The following is an 18,495-nucleotide window of genomic DNA, read 5'->3' on the forward strand; positions in this document are numbered from 1 at the left end:
GACATAAGGCTTACACTGGAGTATCCCTGGACCTCAAGCTTTAAGCTATCTACAGGGGTTGGACAATGGAACCGAAACACCTGTCATTTTAGTGTGGGAGGTTTCATGGCTATATTGGACCAGCCTGGTAGCCAGTCTTCATTGATTGCACATTGCACCAGTAAGAGCAGAGTGTGAAGGTTTAATTAGCAGGGTAAGAGCACAGTTTTGCTCAAAATATTGAAATGCACACAACATTATGGGTGACATACCAGAGTTCAAAAGAGGACAAATTGTTGGTGCACGTCTTGCTGGCGCATCTGTGACCAAGACAGCAAGTCTTTGTGATTTATCAAGAGCCACGGTATCCAGGGTAATTTCAGCATACCACCAAGACGGACGAACCACATCCAACAGGATTAACTGTGGACGCAAGAGGAAGCTGTCTGAAAGGGATGTTCGGGTGCTAACCCGGATTGTATCCAAAAAACATAAAACCACGGCTGCCCAAATCACGGCAGAATTAAATGTGCACCTTAACTCTCTTGTTTCCACCAGAACTGTCCGTCGAGAGCTCCACAGGGTCAATATACACAGCCGGGCTGCTATAGCCAAACCTTTGGTCACTCATGCCAATGCCAAACGTTGGTTTCAATGGTGCAAGGAGCGCAAATCTTGGGCTGTGGACAATGTGAAACATGTATTGTTCTCTGATGAGTCCACTTTTACTGTTTTCCCCACATCCGGGAGAGTTACGGTGTGGAGAAGCCCCAAAGAAGCGTACCACCCAGACTGTTGCATGCCCAGAGTGAAGCATGGGGGTGGATCAGTGATGGCTTGGGCTGCCATATCATGGCATTCCCTTGGCCCAATACTTGTGCTAGATGGGCGCGTCACTGCCAAGGACTACCGAACCATTCTTGAGTACCATGTGCATCCAATGGTTCAAACATTGTATCCTGAAGGCGGTGCCGTGTATCAGGATGACAACGCACCAATACACACAGCAAGACTGGTGAAAGATTGGTTTGATGAACATGAAAGTGAAGTTGAACATCTCCCATGGCCTGCACAATCACCAGATCTAAATATTATTGAGCCACTTTGGGGTGTTTTGGAGGAGCGAGTCAGGAAACGTTTTCCTCCACCAGTATCATGTAGTGACCTGGCCACTATCCTGCAAGAAGAATGGCTTAAAGTCCCTCTGACCACTGTGCAGGATTGTATATGTCATTCCCAAGACGAATTGACGCTGTATTGGCCGCAAAAGGAGGCCCTACAGCATACTAATAAATTATTGTGGTCTAAAACCAGGTGTTTCAGGTTCATTGTCCAGGTTCATTGTCCAACCCCTGTATCACCTAACAAGAACTCCAATTTATCTTCACGGCCGGCAACCTCAAGGGTCCTCATTTCCCTCTTCTGTGTGCAATCTGTTCACCATCTGACACTCAAGTTAAGATCCTCCGTAGTCTCCTGTTTCTTCGCCCTTCATCTCCATCTCACACACATTTCGACCTAACCCTCGGATTCTGCTCATTTCTCTGGCATCTTCATCTGCAGCCATCAGTAAGGCTGCATTAGTCTCCTTCCTAAATTCTCTGATAATTTTGCCCCCGCTCACATCTCCTTTCTTTCCCAATGTTGCTGCAGTCCATTTCCCCTGTGAAGAATCAGGTCAGGACCGGATCTCTCCAACCATTTATTCATTGCGTTCAATAAACCTTATAAAATCTTTCCAGTCTCTTGAGAGCATTGTGCATGTGGGTCAGGCACTTAAACAAAACTATAACTACCCAAAGGTATAAAGTTGTTTTTACGTAATTTTTTTAATGTAATTTCTGTCACAAGATTCACATACTTTTTTATCAGCGTTAACTGATAAAAAACAGACCATTTTTGTGTTGTTAAGCCTTTTTAATGCCATGCATTTAGCAAGGTAAGAGAACAAAACCTCTATTAACACATGCATTGAAGCTCTGCTGCTCATGTTGGTTGGGGTTATCATATCTGAAACCTACTTTCCTTTCATTTTAATGGCAGAGTCTTATATTTATTTGGTGTTTGTGGAAAAAGTTCTTTAATATTTGAGAAGCCTTGGGCAGTGAGGATTGCTGCATATAAAATATGTTATAATGGGAGTCAACAGGACTAAATTGGTCCTGGGGGTAAGGAGTGTATTCCTAAATGTAAAATCTCCTAATCTATACGCTGTGCAATAAAATGCTAATGGAAATTCTAAAATTAAAAGTAATTTAATAACTGGCCACATTCCACACAGTTAACCTTTTAAAATGACTTAGATGTTGAGTTTAACAAAAAAAAGTGTGTAAAATGTACATGTTGGAGCCCTAATGTTATTTGAAAGCTAAGGAAGCGAGAAGCCCCAGAGCAGTCCTTTGCTCAAGTCATTACAAATAGCTGACTGACAGCTAATTGGAGTGAAAGCGGCAGTCTTTCACTGAAGGAGCTCTCCTCTTCTACAACAGCTTTATCCATGGGGTGGGAGACATTGTCCAACAGCGTCCTTCTGTCTCCCACCACCTGCACTGGGTCAAGGGTACATTGGAGTTTGAATTTGTGACAATAGCCCACAAGGGTTAAATAAAACTGGACAGATGGATAGATGTTCATATTTACTGTTTCAGTATGTAAGTTAGCTGAGAGCTAATAAATCCTGAGCACATGCCATATCATTTGAAATTACAGCAGCATTATTATGATTCAGGATCCCAAGAGAGCCAATGCATACACATATTGATGTTGAGAAATTGATTCACACCATAACGGTAGAGATGCATTATAAACAATTTCCAATCTCTGTTTTTGTGTAGCTTTGACTTGCCAATACCAAGTGTGTCGATTGGAATTACATTTTTACAACTAAAATATTTATATCTAGACTTTCCTCCGTAACTAGGAAAACACATTCAGTGTGTAAGACAGCAGTCACTATAAGACATGATTTTACTCATTTAAAAAAGAAAATTATGGTGAACTGGAGTTTGGAAGTGTCCTTTGCATCTGATATTGCCGATTAGCAGAGCTGGCACACCTAGCATTAGTAACTGTAAACAGTAGTCTTTATATGTATTCCCTAGAGAAAGCATATCCTTAAATTATCTAAGATTCGCAGAAGCCTACCTACAGTTTCACATCCAGCATGGTTTATAACAGATAGAGGTTCAATGTTTAATTAAACTGAGCTTATTTGCTGTAATATGTTCAGCCTTCCTGTTACCTACTGAAGTCTGCTCCAGGTCAATAGTCTGCTACTTCGATTCCATGAAACATCCCCCAGGTGAATACAAATCTTGAGGCAGATTCTTCTTTTATAAAATAGTCAAGTAGGAAACAACCACAACTCAAAACTGAAAGATGACCATCACCTGTGTTGTAGCATCTTGGCTGGTAAAAGGCTTTTTAAGGCTTCCGTTCTTCCTGTGGCTTTATTTTTACAAACCTGACGAACACTGAAAATAGCTAACTTTGAGTGTTCGTCCTGCAGTAACAACTTCCACACTGAAAGTGTTCTGTGATTAGCATAGCCTGATAACTCTATGGTGAATTAACAGACTGGAAAAAGAGATTTTTTAATTCACCGACTGTTCGACCACCAGTCAAACTGTCTGTTTCTGCTCACCAGCTAATTTATTTGTGCATCTACTTTAACCGCATGTTCAGCTGAAATAAAATAAATTATTTTACAGCTTTCAAGTCAGCCGTGAACAAATCACCGTCGAGTCATCTAAACGTCCTCCAACTCTTCTTGTGACTGTTCTTTTTCCTGTTGTTGCACAGACGTTGTGCTGACAGCAATACCAAAATCTCAGGCTTGTGACCACAACCTTTGTTAACGCTCTGAGCTCAAAGGGGACTTTCATTTAAAGCTCTCACTCAGCTCTGTAGCAGAGCCTTTGACCCTTATGAATTACTTTGCAGTGAGATCAGATAGAGCTGAGAAATAAGAATAACTTCATATTTCAGGAGGAGTACTATGAAGACTGGGGAGTCCCATAATCTGCGATTAGATCGCTGTTCTACTATTTCTGTACACAAACTGTTATTTTTCCTTCTCAGCGATCTTTGGCCCACTTCACTTCCTGCGCCTCTTTCTTCAGCGGCTGGGTGGGACCATCTGCTGCTTTTAGAATAATTGACTGAATAACTGATCACGATCTCCCAGGAGATGCAGGCTCGTTACAGGAGGCGTTTCAGGGCTGATTTATGACGACCCAGAAGAGTTCCCATGTAGTCTCGATCTTTAATTTTTCCACCGCTTTGGTTTCAAGGTTGCTCCTCACAAATGGTAAAGAAACCAGGAAAAACGTTTAAGTGCAGAAGTGGGAAAGGAATACAACTGCAAAGCCACATTGGGGTTGAGGTGGAACTTTAGAAGCTGTAAATGGCAGAGTTGGGTGAGGAGGGTCAGATGGAAAATGAAGATGGAATGGAGACATAATAAAGAGGAGATTGGAGTGAGAAGATTGAGTGTCACTTTAGTAGCTGAGGGGAGAAACGGAAACCAGAAGACTGACGAAATAAGTTATTTATCAAAAGGCTCTCTGCAGGTCAGAGCAAGGGCTCGCTTTGATTTCTTCCAGCACCAATGTACAGCCTGTGTGTGTGTGTGTGCGCGTGTGTGTGTGTGTGTGTGTGTGCACGCGACGCCGGTGATTGAGACGGCAGCTCTGTTTATTTCCACCCCAGTGTAATTTTTGAATATATGTCTGGAGGAATTTTCGACTCTGCGACAAGCAGATGATTTATATGTTGGCAGAGCTTCACTGATGCTTAGCTGGTGAAAACAAACTCTGTGGCATTTAACTAACACGCTCTCACACACGCTTAGTGAGTCCCGTAATACAGGAACCAGCTGACATTTTGGAAAATCACAGCACAGCGTTTTAATTCCACCACAGCGGTGAAATCTTGCAAGCGTTTGATGTTTGCTTTGTTCTGTCTGCAGCACCTAGTGTCTCAAACAGAATCTTTCATTGGTTACTAGTTGACATAAAAAATTTACACAGATCGTTTTTTGAACATGAAGATGGACCTAGACAAGAACAGAGTGCAGTATAAACCACTTTCATCTTGACGCTGAGACAGTAAAACAGACATCAAGATGCTCAGCCTGTTTCACAGCCATCGCATAGATTGTTTTGGCTGCTGTTTGACTGCATAAAATCCAATATGGCCTTTGTAGCAAATTGGTAAGAGGTGGAAGATGGTGCTACACTGTTTTATCTTGTTGAAACTGAAAAAAAGGACTGGTGCCATTGAGTTGTCAGATTTGATTAAAAGGTTGTCAGGTTTTAGAATATATTCATTTGAAAAATAAATTATATCCTCTTTCAAGTCAAGGGCTTTACATATTAGGACATAAAAAATGAACTGTCCCTGTCATACTTGATAAAACCCTAAATAGAAAACATGTGTAAAAACAGTATAGTCCAAGATGTAGTAGCTCGTAGAAGCTCCTTAAGCAACAATAACCTAAAATCTGTTTTCTCTGACAAAATTCTAATGTTTGGTCCCGTCTTCGCGTCTGGTTTACAGCATTGTGTTAGTTAATTGAGGCTTGCTTGCATTCATTTCTGCATAGATAGATCTCTTATGTCCACAGCATTTTAATCAGATTGGGATCTGGGCTTAGACTGGGCCATTGCAGCACCTTTATTCTTTGCTGCTGTGTCTGGGATCCTTGTATTGTTAATGACTCAGTTGGAGCCAAGCTTCAGCTATCAGACAGATGGGCCCACATTTGACCATGAAATACTTTGGTACACCAGTGTCCTCTGGCTGCAAAACAAGCCCAGATCATCACCCCTCCATCATTGTGCCTGAAAGTTGATATGAGGAGCTTTTGTTGATACAATTTGTTTGGTATTCAATATACATGGTGTTGTGCTTTGTGGCCAAACTTCTCTACTTTGGTCTCCTTTCTCCAAAGAACATTGTTCCAGAAGTCCTTTGGTTCCTTCAGATGCTACTTTGCAAATCTAAGTCATGCTGCCTTGCTATTTTCAAGAGAAGAGGCTTCCTCCTGGCAACTCTTCCAAACACGCCATACTTGTGCAATCTTTTTGTAACTTTATTGTTATGAACTTAACTGAGGCCTGTAGAGTCTAAGATGGAAGTGTTTGGTTTTTTACAATTCCTCTGAACATTGAAGGGACTGACCTGGGGATGAACATCCTGAAACATCCACTCCTGGGAAGACTGACCATGGTCTGTTTGTTTTCCCCATGTGAATAATATTTGTGACTGTACAATAACTGACTTATAACCCTGTCCATATTTATAGGCACACATTTGCCTTTTAAAGTCTTTTCTGACATATTTCCGCCTTGGCATTGTGTTAAGACCCACCTGCTGTTTGGTGCTGATCAGTAAACTACCAAATCTCCTGCTCCTATAGAAGTGATCACACTCAATGTTGACCAGTCAATCAACTGCCTTTAAATAGCAGAAACTCGCTGATACCTTCCCTGTTAAATACAATGAAAGCATCAAGGGAATACTTAGATTTTCACAAACCGTTTTTGTTTTTTTATTACACTCTCAGGATTTTGTTCCATAAATCATGACAATATGGAATCTGTTGTTTTTTTTTCACTTGAGTTTGTCATCGTTAAGCGACACGTAAAACCTCACAGCTCAAAGAAGGGTGTACTTTCCCCTGTGACTGTACATGATGACAGTTTTGGGACATTTTGATAAAATGTAGACATTTTTGCAAATGTTTCAGAAAACTAGTCAAGACATTTTCCAGTATAGAGTACAACAACTTTAATCAGTTTGATTTATTGCAGGATTAAACAAAATGCTGAACCCACATCAGAAACATCTCACATAATTGACTTACGCAGCAACTACCTACATTGACTGTGTACACACTTTGTGGTGGAGAGGATTTATAATGCTTTTAGGATGTCTGCCATGATGCCCTCTGTTTACAGAAGTTATACAACCCGCAGCAAATAAATTAAAACTCACCTCTCTTGGAGGATGTTTATGCACTCCATTTATTCCAGAGAAGAAGAAAAAAGCAGCACTGATATGACAGAAAATGTTCATTTAACAGCTGGAGATTTTGGTTTTATTAAGCACCCCCCAAAACTAAATAAAATATTTTTTATGATTTTAAATTAAATATTGGATAGAACATTTAATTATCGACTGCGAATTTTTAGCTTTAAGATATCTGCACAAGCCTAAATATGTAAATTAGTCTGCAAAAGACAAACATGGTAATGTCAATAGAACTGTTAGTTGAAACACTTGGAGGGGAAAAATCTCCTTTAACACAAGGAGGGATGCATCTATCAAACATTTTAGGAATTGAGTACTCTATTAAATAATAATAATTCCTTGATTAATCGAATCATTTGATTTGTTTGAGTGGTCTGTTAAGCCAACTGATTAGTTTGTTTGTGAGCTGCTCTTTATTTTCGCTTTCTGACATTTCTCAGCTCGACATTCCTGCTGAGCACAAATTATTGTCCAATTGGACCACAGCTGCCACTATCTCATTCTCTGGTTTCGTCTCATCTCAAGAATGAGCGAGACTGCCGGAGCATGGTGTCAACATTCCTCACTCCCTCCCCAGCTCCCACACCAGCCCCCCCATCCTCCCCACTTCCTTCTTCCTAACCCTTCCTTCATATGTTGACATTCCACACATTCCTGCACATTCAACCGAGGTCCAAATTGGAAGATTAAACTCACCTTTGGTCTGTTGAGTCTGTGAGTTGAAAACTGCATCCGACTGTCTGACTGCATCCAGCTTGTTCGGACATGTTTGTGTTGCAGGCAGAGGAAATATTAAGAGAAGAGGATTGTTTTAGGGAAGTTGGGATTTGCGACAGGCTGGGAAAGATTATTTCAAAGGCAAGGTATTTATAAAGTTGAACTATTACTACCGTATTTGTTTTTTTAAGAGTTAGAACTGTAAGGGTTCCTCAGCCAGCCAACTCTGGCTGTCTCCCTTAAAGCAGTATTTATGTAATTTTTGTCTGTGGATGTAGAAAAGCAGTCCAAACAGTGGAAAGTAGTTCCTTAAACATCCTCAAAGCACAGTACTGTGTGAGCACCTGTAAACGTCTGTAATGATGCTGCATGAATGCACCTACATTTGCATGTGCCACGTTTGTATTTGCAAATCCACCGTGATGCCTTGCAGGTCACCTGCTAGACGAACAGCTTAAGTCTGCAAAGCAGGTTTTTGTTTTACTTTTCCCACTATCAGCAAACATCTGGACAGATTCGACAAGAGACAGTTAGGTCATAGGGGCCAGCGAGGGGTGGGGCCGTGGTGCAGTCCAGACTGGTTCAAATCCAAACAGCTAATCAGAATGATTCAACGTTTTTTTTAGTGAGCTATCCTGCAGTCATGAGAATGGATATGTTATTTAGATGACTGACTTCAGCTAAGGGAAAAGAAGCCACTGTCACACTGTTTAGCTTACAATGAAGATGAATAATGTGTGTTAAATGGGTCTGAACATGAAGAAATTAAGGACATTTTTTAGAACCTGAAGTCCTGTGGCATGTGTGATGCGTTTGATGCATTCCTGCTCTGAATAGTGAAAGTGTATTGGGATCAAATGTGTGGCGTTCAATGTTCTGCTGCACCAGGACAGGGTATATTACTTTTGCCATGATGCCATTTTCTTATTTCATGTTTTTCATATTCAAGGACCCACTTATAGATAACATAATCATCAGCTGAATTTATCAGAATGTACGGCAAGCCGTCAGTTTCGCTTTCAGAGCATCATGCCGAGGTTAGTTGATCATCAGTGCAGACAGCATAGCTTAGCCTGAGATAAAGAAATGTTATCATTGGGTCCCTGTTGTGATATTTGAGTTGTGCACATGTTGTGTATACATGGTGTGTGAGAGCCACGTGCTCATATGGCAGAATTTTATGTGATGCCCTGAACAGTTTGCGGCAGCTCGGTTAAGCTAAGTCAAATTATGTACGCTTCAGCACAAATTTGTTGTAGGCTGATGCCAATGCGTTATTTTTCCATTGCAGCATGCCATTAAAGCAAAAGGCAGTGACTAGAGTATTATCCTGGTGGGATTTTCTATGGGTAATTTTTCATTTCCTGGACCTTTTTAGCTAGTTTTCATTAACTGTTTCCTTCCCCTCTAGAAAGGTCATTTTTTTTACTTCGATTTGCAGCAGTGTTTATCTGAAATATTCATAAAGCTGAGATTGTGGGGGATTGAGGAGTGATGCTGTGGGTGTTAACCCAGGATCAAGTCAGTGGACATGTATTCAGATCTTTGTAACAGATCTGTCCTCCTCTGTCTTGTTTTCTGACTGCCAGTGAGAGCTCAGACCCTGTTGTTGTCCAGAATTACTTGATCTACCTCCATTACTTCCAGTTTGACCTTCATTCAGTTTTTATTTGCCTCTAAAGTACTGTCCTTTCTGTTTTTTTCTGTAGGCTCTGTTGAAGATGGACTGTCAGGGTCTCGTGGCCAGACTTGTTATGGACTTTGTCCTCCTGACCACCGCCGTGGAGGTGGCCGGACGCTGGAGGGAGCTGGCCGAGAGACTGGTCAAGGTTTCCCGCCAGCAGATGGATGCTTATGAAGCGCCGCACCGCGACAAGAATGGCGTGGTGGACAGCGAGGTACATCTGTCTTAATATGCTGTAATAAAGTGCCTTGTAACAGTAGTTATTCACAGCCCTTGAACCTTTCCACATTCAGTTCAATTCAAAAATACTTTTTTAATCACAAAGGGAAATAAAATGTCACGTTACAGCCACACATTTTTATGGATTTTGTTGGGATTTTATGTGATAGACGAGCACACAGCAGTGCACAATTGAGGCGAAAAAGAATACTTGGTTTTCTATTATTTTTATAAAGAAAAATATTTGTGGTGTGTGGCATTTGTATTGACCCCCCTTTTCTCTGATACCCCTAAATTCCAGTGCCATCAGTTGCTTTCGCAGCTGCTTTCAGAAGTTTCCTAATTAAGAAAATGTATTTAATTGTTCTTTTAAGGCCTCAGAGGTTTTTAGAGAACATTAGAGATCAAACAGCATCCTGAAGACCGAGGAACACAGCAGACAAGTCAGGGAGGAAGTGGTAGAAACATTTAATGCAGGGTTAGGCCATAGAATATTATCCCAAACTTCATCTCCCCATCTCACAAAACACTGTTCCATCTTCTGAAAATGGAACGAACATGGCACAACTGCAAACTTTCCAAGGCTTTCCAAACTATTTCAATGAAAAAGGAATTTTTTCCATTTTTGTTACCACGTCTACATGACATTTTAATTACAACCACCGTTCGCATGGCAACACTAAACATATCAAAATGGTGTAATTTCCCCACACACGCTTCTAGTTGGCGGTATGATGTTTAAAATGCAACATGCATAAACATTTCCTGCTTACAAAACGGGGTAGAAAATGGGCACTTAGTTGGAGCACCGTCATTAGATTCAAAATAGTCAACAGCACACATATGTACTCTTTAATCAGCCATTGTTATTGTTGACATCTTCGTCTTCTGTGGGTTTTAAACTGGTCTGTGGGTTTTAAACTGGTCTGCAGCCGTTATGCTGTGCACATGCGCATTCATTTCTACTGATCTCAGTTATACTTCGCATGAGCAAGGAACGTTGACGCATGACCAGGACCTTTTCAAATTGTTGCGCCATGGAACCCGTTCTCAAATAGTGCCATTTTCAGAGAAAACCTGCACCACTGGTTGTAAACCAACAGTAGAAATGCGGCAAAACGTTTTGTGTTTTCACCACGTTACCTAAAATGTGATCGCCCACCTAAATTGGAGTCTGGGCGAGGAGATAATTAATAATTAAAAGCCAAGAATCTAATGGTAACTCTGGAGGAGCTGCAGGGTAGATGGGAAGATTTTAGTCTGCTGAAACAATGGTTAGACATCATCAATGGCATTGTGATAATGCCATTATCAGAGTTGATTGGAAGATGGATGGAGTTTGATATGGGATGGTACTGGTGGTAAAGCTGTTAGAGGCTGCAGAAAAGTTGACACTGTGATGGAAGATCCCCCCTCCCTCCAGCAAGGCAATGACCCTAAAAATACAGCCAGAGCTACAGCGTAACGGTTTACATCAAAGCATATTTGTCTGTTTTATTTGCCCAGTTAAGGTCCAGACCTAAATTAGATCTAGAATATGCTGCAAAATTTCAGAATCAGTGTTCTCAGATACTCTTTATCCCAAAAAGGCATGCGCATAACTTTCGGTGTCTTGATATGTAAAACTGGCAGAGACAAACCTCAAAAGACTTGCAGCTGCAACTGTAGTGAAAGGTGCTTCTACAAAGTATTCACTTTACTTGCTTTATTTCTATGGCTTAAAATCCCAATAAAACAAATGGAGGTTTGTGATTTAGTGACAAAATGTGGAAAATGTTCAAGCAGCATGATTACGTATGCTGCTTGTAACTGTCTGTCAGGTGAAGTGTAGCGGAGGTCCCCGGAATGCAGACGGACTGGCAGCATGGCGGTAGGTGAATAAACTGATTTAATAAATGAAACTTACTTCGGAAGGTGGTGGCAAATACAGGCATGGAAAGGCTTGGCACGAACAACAAGAACTGGCAGAAAACCAAGTGATATGATCCGAAATGTTTCCTCGAGGAATGAACAGAACAGAGGTGTATATATGGAGCAAGAACAAGGTGAAAAGAGGAGACTGATTTGCTTAGTGCAGGTGAACTGAATAAAGTTCATTGACAGACAGGACAGAATACAACGTGACTGGAGCAAAACAAAAATTCAAGGATACAAACTAATAGAAACATAACTAGAAAAACATGAAACTTAAGCATAATCAGATCCAAAAACATAACTTGACAAAACATGAACTAGAAGACAAGAACTAAAGCATGACCAGGAAAATAAAAAAGAGAAGCATGATTCAAAACCTTAACTGTGAGAAACATGAGGAAAAACATGCAACCAAAAACCAAACAACCCCAAATCATAACACTGTCAGCTGTTGTCATGGTTAGCAGATCATGCAACATTTGCCTTTCATGTCCACAGGCCATGTGGAAGCCAGCGTACGACTTCCTGGTCACGTGGGCCGCTCAGATCGGTGACAGCTACAGGGACGTGATCCAGGAGCTCCACATGGGCCTTGACAAGATGAAGAGCCCCATCACCAAACGCTGGAAGCACCTGACTGGCACGCTAATCCTGGTCAACTGCCTGGACGTCCTGCGGAGCTCCGCCTTCAGCCCTGCCGCTCAAGATGACTACGCCATCTGAACTTAGTTTAAGCCTCCTTACGCTCCACGGTTTCCCACCTCAGTTCACTCTCCTCCGGAGCCTTGTTTCCTCCACTAGTTTGAAATGCTGCACATCAGCTGACTGCTCCTGAATGCCACTACAGCTGTTGTATGATGTATGTTCTGTTTGTTGTTCCCAGGAAGGAACCCAAAGAGACTGCTTCCAGGTTTACTCCAAACAACACATGGTTCTTGCACATTTAAGTATTTTTTTACTCTAGTTATGGCACAGCCTTTTTGTAAAGCAACACTTTAAAAGGTTTGGTTAAGAACTGTGGATCAAACTGTAGAAACATTTTTTTAAAGTAAAGAAATACTTTTTAGATGCTTGTTACAGTAGCCTCATCATGCTGTATCTTTATGTACATGAAACAATGGTTGGATTTTTTTTGCTGTGGTCCTTTCAGATATTTCAGCACCATTCTGTCTTGTTGGGATCCTAGACTGAAGGATGTTAGATCAAGGTTCTTTAAGTAATTTATTCACTAAGCATTTGCAGAAATGTTTGACCCTGTTTAGGACTTTTCTCAAGGTTTTGTTTTTCATGACATTCTTTTGTGTTCTTTTAGAGAAATTGGTTAAAAATCATGTTCCAAAATTCTTTTTGACACTTTCTACAGTTTTCTGTCTACTTTTTCTGTTTCATTGAAACCACCTTTGCTAGCATCCATTCATTAAAATATCTCAGTTAAATTACTTCTCTTTATGCAGAGGAGTTTAAATAATGGCTGACTTAGCTCAATGAAAATGAACAGATGTTGCTTTTAAAAGTATTTCCCCTCCTTACAGATTTCTAAGGTTTTTGGTTTTCTGTTGAACTTCTTAGGAATGTTTTAATTCAGTTACATTGGGTGGTTCTTCAGCATGAACAGCCTGTTTTATAGGTCAATCAGATTCAAGTCCAGAGTTTGACTAGCCCACTAGAAATGTTTATTGTGCTTGTTATGAGCCATTCAGAGGTGAACCTGCTGGTGTGTGGACAACCTTGCATAACCTAAATGTGTTTGAGCTTTCCAGGTCACCAGACCTGCAAAGTAATCCGGGTTCTGAGAGACAAAGAAGCCCCAAACCATCAAACTACCACCACCATGTTTAACTGTACTGATGATGTTCTTTTTCTGCAATTCTGTGTTAGCTTGGCGCCAGATGTAGCAGGATGCACACCTTACAAGAAGTTCCACTGTTGTTTTCTACTTATGCACACATGATAATTATCCTATTAGATCACAGATCATTGACCCCCACCTACTCCAAATCAAACGAAATTGGTCTCAAATCTTTGTGCAGCAAAATTGTATTTGTGTGTATTTGTGCCACTTTCATTTTATAATAAGATATAATTAAAAGTTTTGATTTGAAGAAGTTGGGGGGGGCACATCATCACTCATTAAGAACTTTTTACCAAACATATTTGGGGTCATTAGGATGTTTTTTGGCAAATGTCTTTGTGTTCTTTTTGGTCAGAAGCCTTGGAAATCACAATTGGATAAAATATTGTCGTGAACTCTGACCTTTCCTGAGGCCAGTAAAGTCTGCAGTGCTTTATGAATGATCAATGAGCTCTCTGAGTCATTTTGGTTGGCTAGCCACTCACTGTGGTTCACTGGAGTTCCCAGGAGTTACCAAAATGTTTTCAGACAGTCTGATGTCAGTGGCCTTTTATTCTTGCTTTGTGAGTATTTTTTAGCCTACTACATGTTGTCAGACAGGTTCTGTTTATATGCTGTTTTGATTGTTCGGGTCTGGCAGTAATCATGCCTAAATGTGGTGAGTGAAATTAACAAAAATATGTGGCTAATCATAGTAAATTCCTGATTTAATAAGATAGGTGATTACTTTTCACATATGGTCAGGTTAGTGTGGAGAGTTTAGTTCTTGTAGGAAATGAAATTGTCATCTGAAAACTGCATTTTGTATTTACTCGGGTTATCTTGTGTGAGATATGAAAACGTCTTTCGTGATCTGAAAGTGTGACTAAATTATAGCAAAAACAGAAGAAATCTGTAAGTGGGCAAAGACTTTCTCTTGACACTGAATTCTGACTACTAATTCCAAAAGACTTTGTTGTGGCTGTGTAAAACATTACAACCAAATATAACGAACAAAAATGGTCCGTTTTACATCTACAAGGAGAAGATACTATGTGCCAGTATACTACCGCAGCGGTGCTAAAGAAGGTTTTATCTAAAGATGCTGGTTTATCACTGTTCTGCACAGTGTGTGAAGTATTATCCATAATTGTGCAACATTCTTTGTACAATCAGTTCCAACCTTCTTTATCAGTTTGTTTAGTTTCTTCGAGTCTTTGCATCTGCTGCCCTGACAGACGCCTGCAGTCACTCTGCTGTCCACATTAACAGTTATTTTGTAAAACAAACTGTTTTCTTGCATTTGCACCTCTTATTTGGTGAAAATTAGACTTTCAAAATCATTGACATCGTTGTATACAATATACTGCCAAAAGTATTTGTCTAATTTTACATGTACATGATTTTTTATGACTTCCTTTTCTTAATCTATAACGTCCAGTTTGTTGATGGACCCACCGTTGCCAGCAATAGCAACTTTTAACTATTCTGTAAACATCTCCCACATGATTTAGGAGTGTGTTCATAGTTGGATCAGAAAAACAGAATTGCAGCCTCCGTTCTGATTCATCCCACAGGTGTTTAGGAAGGTTGAGGTCAGGACTCTGCGCAGGTCAGTCAAGTTTCTCCACATCAAACTTTATAAACCGGCAGCCATGACAGTGATTGGAACACCAGAACTCATTGATTTGGTGGTGGGACCCAGTACTTTTGGCAGTATAGTACAAAACAATGACATCATACTTTGCTGGCCAAGAAACTTTGCCATGTGTTGGGAAGATTCTTTCATGCGTTTTTTTGTTTTGGTTAATGTTGCCTTCATTGCCACCTCCTGGCAAGGAATACTAATTTCAGAATTTACTTGAATTTAGCCTTTAATGTCCAGACAGAGAATGTTTTTTCAAACAAAAGGAAAAAATAAAGTTGTGTTGTCGATACCTTACTACTAGAAGATGGAGAACGTCTTCCCATAACATAAGCTTCCACAAGAAAGAGTTCTCTTGATCTTTATTGGCATTTTACTAACAAATGTAAACTGACAGCAAACACATTGCTGCTTCATAAAGTACAAATTCCCAAAATTGTGCATTCAAATTTTAGAATAAATGCACAGTAAATTTAACAAACTAAAATGACTACAGCTGACCAAGTGGTTATTAAAATAAAATAAAATAAAATTGTCAAAAGACATATAGAAATGTGAAAAAATGTCCCACAGGTTTTGAAAACCAGTCCTGTCCCAGTTAGTTTTCTGATCTAACGTATCTGTGTGTTTTGTAAGTTGGTTCCTTTCCTCAGCTTTAAAACAAGCTGCACATTTTTAACCAAATCTATTTGTACCTTGTACCTCTATATTTTGTACCTTGGCGTCTATAAAAAGTAAAACGTTTTGAGCTCTATTAGCCACCTTCCTTTCTGCCATGGGACCCAACAACCTATGGATATGATATATTCTCAGAGCAGAAGGATTTATCTTCCCCCTGATTTCCATTGTTGTTATCAATGTAACAAATGTTTTCCTCCTACTTCCTACGAACATTTAATGACACTTTCCTTCTACTCTCATAATATGTATTTTCAGTGAAGCTTTCCACAAACCAGAGAGCTCTCTGATGCCTAATATTGAGACCACTGTTGTAATGACACTGTCAAAGCTTCTGGCTGTTTTTTAGTGTTTCAGTAACATAACCATTGCTATACCAGAAATCTTTTTTGTGACTGCAGACTTTTGTGTTGAAGCATCTGTAAATAACTTGTAAATATTGGTGGGCTCCATTTGGCATTAAGTGCATGCACTGGAGAGAAGCACACACTCAGGGGCAGCTTATCTGCTGCAGAAGCAGTGGGTCACCATGTTTCATGTGTTATCAGGGCTTTGTTTATAGAAAGCAGATGGAGGATTCACAGCCTGAGAACGTGTGCAGTGGAGACTTGGAGGTCAGGAGAAACAAGCTGGTTGGTTGGGTTCTGAGGCATGACCTCCAGCAAACTGCTTGCTTATCTTCAAACAGCCCTCACCAGATCATGTGGGACATTTAATAGATTAAACTTCAACTGCCTGAAAATAAAGTTTAAAATGACTAATTACATTTGTGTTAGACGTTATCAACGGCACTGCTCCTCTGAAGAAAGAACCAACTGGAGCCTGTTCTTTCACTGAGAACTAGTTTAAAGGAGGAAAATTTAGCTATCAGTTCAAGATGCACCAATTAGAGATTTTGTGACCAAAATCCTGATCAGCAGTTTTGTAAAACTTTGGCCTACTGAAACCATTTTTCAGATTTCCCTAAAAAAAAGTGCTGATCAGCCTTTTACATGTTTCCATTGGTATCTTGACAGTTTATCCTTATTGATAAGCTCCAAGTCTTTACGGTTGGAAGACCACCTCCCATCACCCTAATGTTTAGCTACCTCCACGGATTCTTTTTCAGATTCAGGTCAGGAATCTGTCTGGGCCACTGCTAAACATTAATATTATTTCCAGTCTTGACAAGACCAAATCTGTCAGGGGTATGAATAGTTTTGGCCTTAATTGTATGGTCCATTCACTTTTTTTGTGATGTGATTTTTAGTTCCAATCATCAGATTAGTATTTAAAACTGATCAAGTGTACAAATCAGCTTATTCCAGTCAGCCGATGATTTTTCGGTGAACCTACAGAACCCGTGCATCAGTATGAGAGAATCAGTTGAAATATGTTAACCTTTGTAGAAGGTGAAGAGAAGGCAAAATGTTTGCTACTGGTATATCAATACTTTGTACGGTTCCAGGTGAAAGCAAAAAGTTTCCCACTAAAATCTTGGAAACAGTTATCTGTTGCTTAGCAACAGGCTTTACAAATCATCAGGGGGACAAACCAAACCTATCTATCCACCTGTTCCAGAACAGCCTAGAACCCAGTCGGGTTCAGTGTACAATACGACTTGTGGAACTAATTTTCAGGTACATTTTTGTTAAACTTGTGTATCACTTATGGCTGACTGTGTTTCAATGTTGAAGATTTTGCTAAAGTTGCTAACATTAAGGATGGGCTGAGAGATTCTAGCGGGTGACAACCTTGAATAAAATAGCAAAATTTTAAAATGAAATTAGACAATTTTAAAATGATGTATGACAGAAAATACAATGCCTTTTTGTCATTCTGCTCTTTATAAAATACCGTAGGTATAACAAGTCAAGATTAGCATGTTAGTAGTTAGGCTATCTGCTCTGGTAGTCAGTCTGCAGTCAACTACTCATCAGACATGCCATTAGTAGTTTACCGTGTTATATTTTCACAAAAGTTGACATGAGAATAATGGGGAGGGGTGGGGGGTGCTCCTCTAATTTTCATGTCATACCTGTCTGTTATTTTTGCAACCTGAAATAATTTGTGTAATTTAGTGCATTTTGTGTAATTTTTTTCCTGTATGCAGCAACAGATGATCCAGAGCTTCTCGGGTATCTCAGTGAAAGTACTTTAACACATTTGACGTGTATAATAGAAAATGTTAGTGGAACTTTTTATCACTTTGGTATAGCTTGATACCAAGGTGAAACCAGACAATTCAAAGTTTGTAATGTGCCATTTAGATAGCAGGGCCTTGTTGTCTGTATATGATTCTACTGTTCTACTGATTATGGAAACAGAAAGCCCATGCTTCTTTAACTAGCTATATTTCACTGCTAAATGTGTGCACAAAATGTCAGCATGTGTGTCCTTCTAACTGTGAAACTAGACAATGGCAGGATCTGCTCCTAAAATAACTTCACCTAGTGTGTCTGCATTGACACAGTTTGTCAACATTAAAGTCTGGTCATTCTTTTCTTGAGGAAGCAAGAACAAAGTACTTGCCAGCAAGGACGGCAAAAACTTAAAACCGGACCTCCCAGATAGTCTTCATAAGTCTCCCACTGCAGCAAACCCACTTCACAACACATTAAAAAAAGCTTCTGCCCAGAATATGCATCAACAATAAATGTCAAGAACTCCCAAACCACAGCTGCAAGAACAGAATAATGTCATTCTGGGGAGAAAGAGCAGATTTCTCTGTTCTTGTGGAGTGTTTACAATCATTTCACCTATTCTGGAACAGCATATTAAGGCTGACCTGCAGAAACCCCAGCTGAGACACAA

General features: G+C 40.1%; 1 protein-coding gene across 1 annotated transcript in view; it reads left to right on the top strand.

Annotated features, from left to right (window-relative positions):
• Positions 1-18,185, top strand: part of LOC124871098 (SH3 domain-binding protein 4) — a 75,130-nt gene extending 56,945 nt beyond the window's left edge. Inside the window, exons 4-5 of the mRNA XM_047370102.1 lie at positions 9,441-9,629; positions 12,047-18,185. Coding sequence (XP_047226058.1) covers positions 9,441-9,629; positions 12,047-12,271 — 414 coding nt within the window. The 3' untranslated portion in view covers positions 12,272-18,185. The remainder of the gene's footprint in view (positions 1-9,440; positions 9,630-12,046) is intronic.
• Positions 18,186-18,495: the final 310 nt, after the last annotated feature.

This window comes from Girardinichthys multiradiatus, chromosome 7 (genome assembly GCF_021462225.1).
Source record: "Girardinichthys multiradiatus isolate DD_20200921_A chromosome 7, DD_fGirMul_XY1, whole genome shotgun sequence".
NCBI classification, from domain to species: Eukaryota; Metazoa; Chordata; class Actinopteri; order Cyprinodontiformes; family Goodeidae; genus Girardinichthys; species Girardinichthys multiradiatus.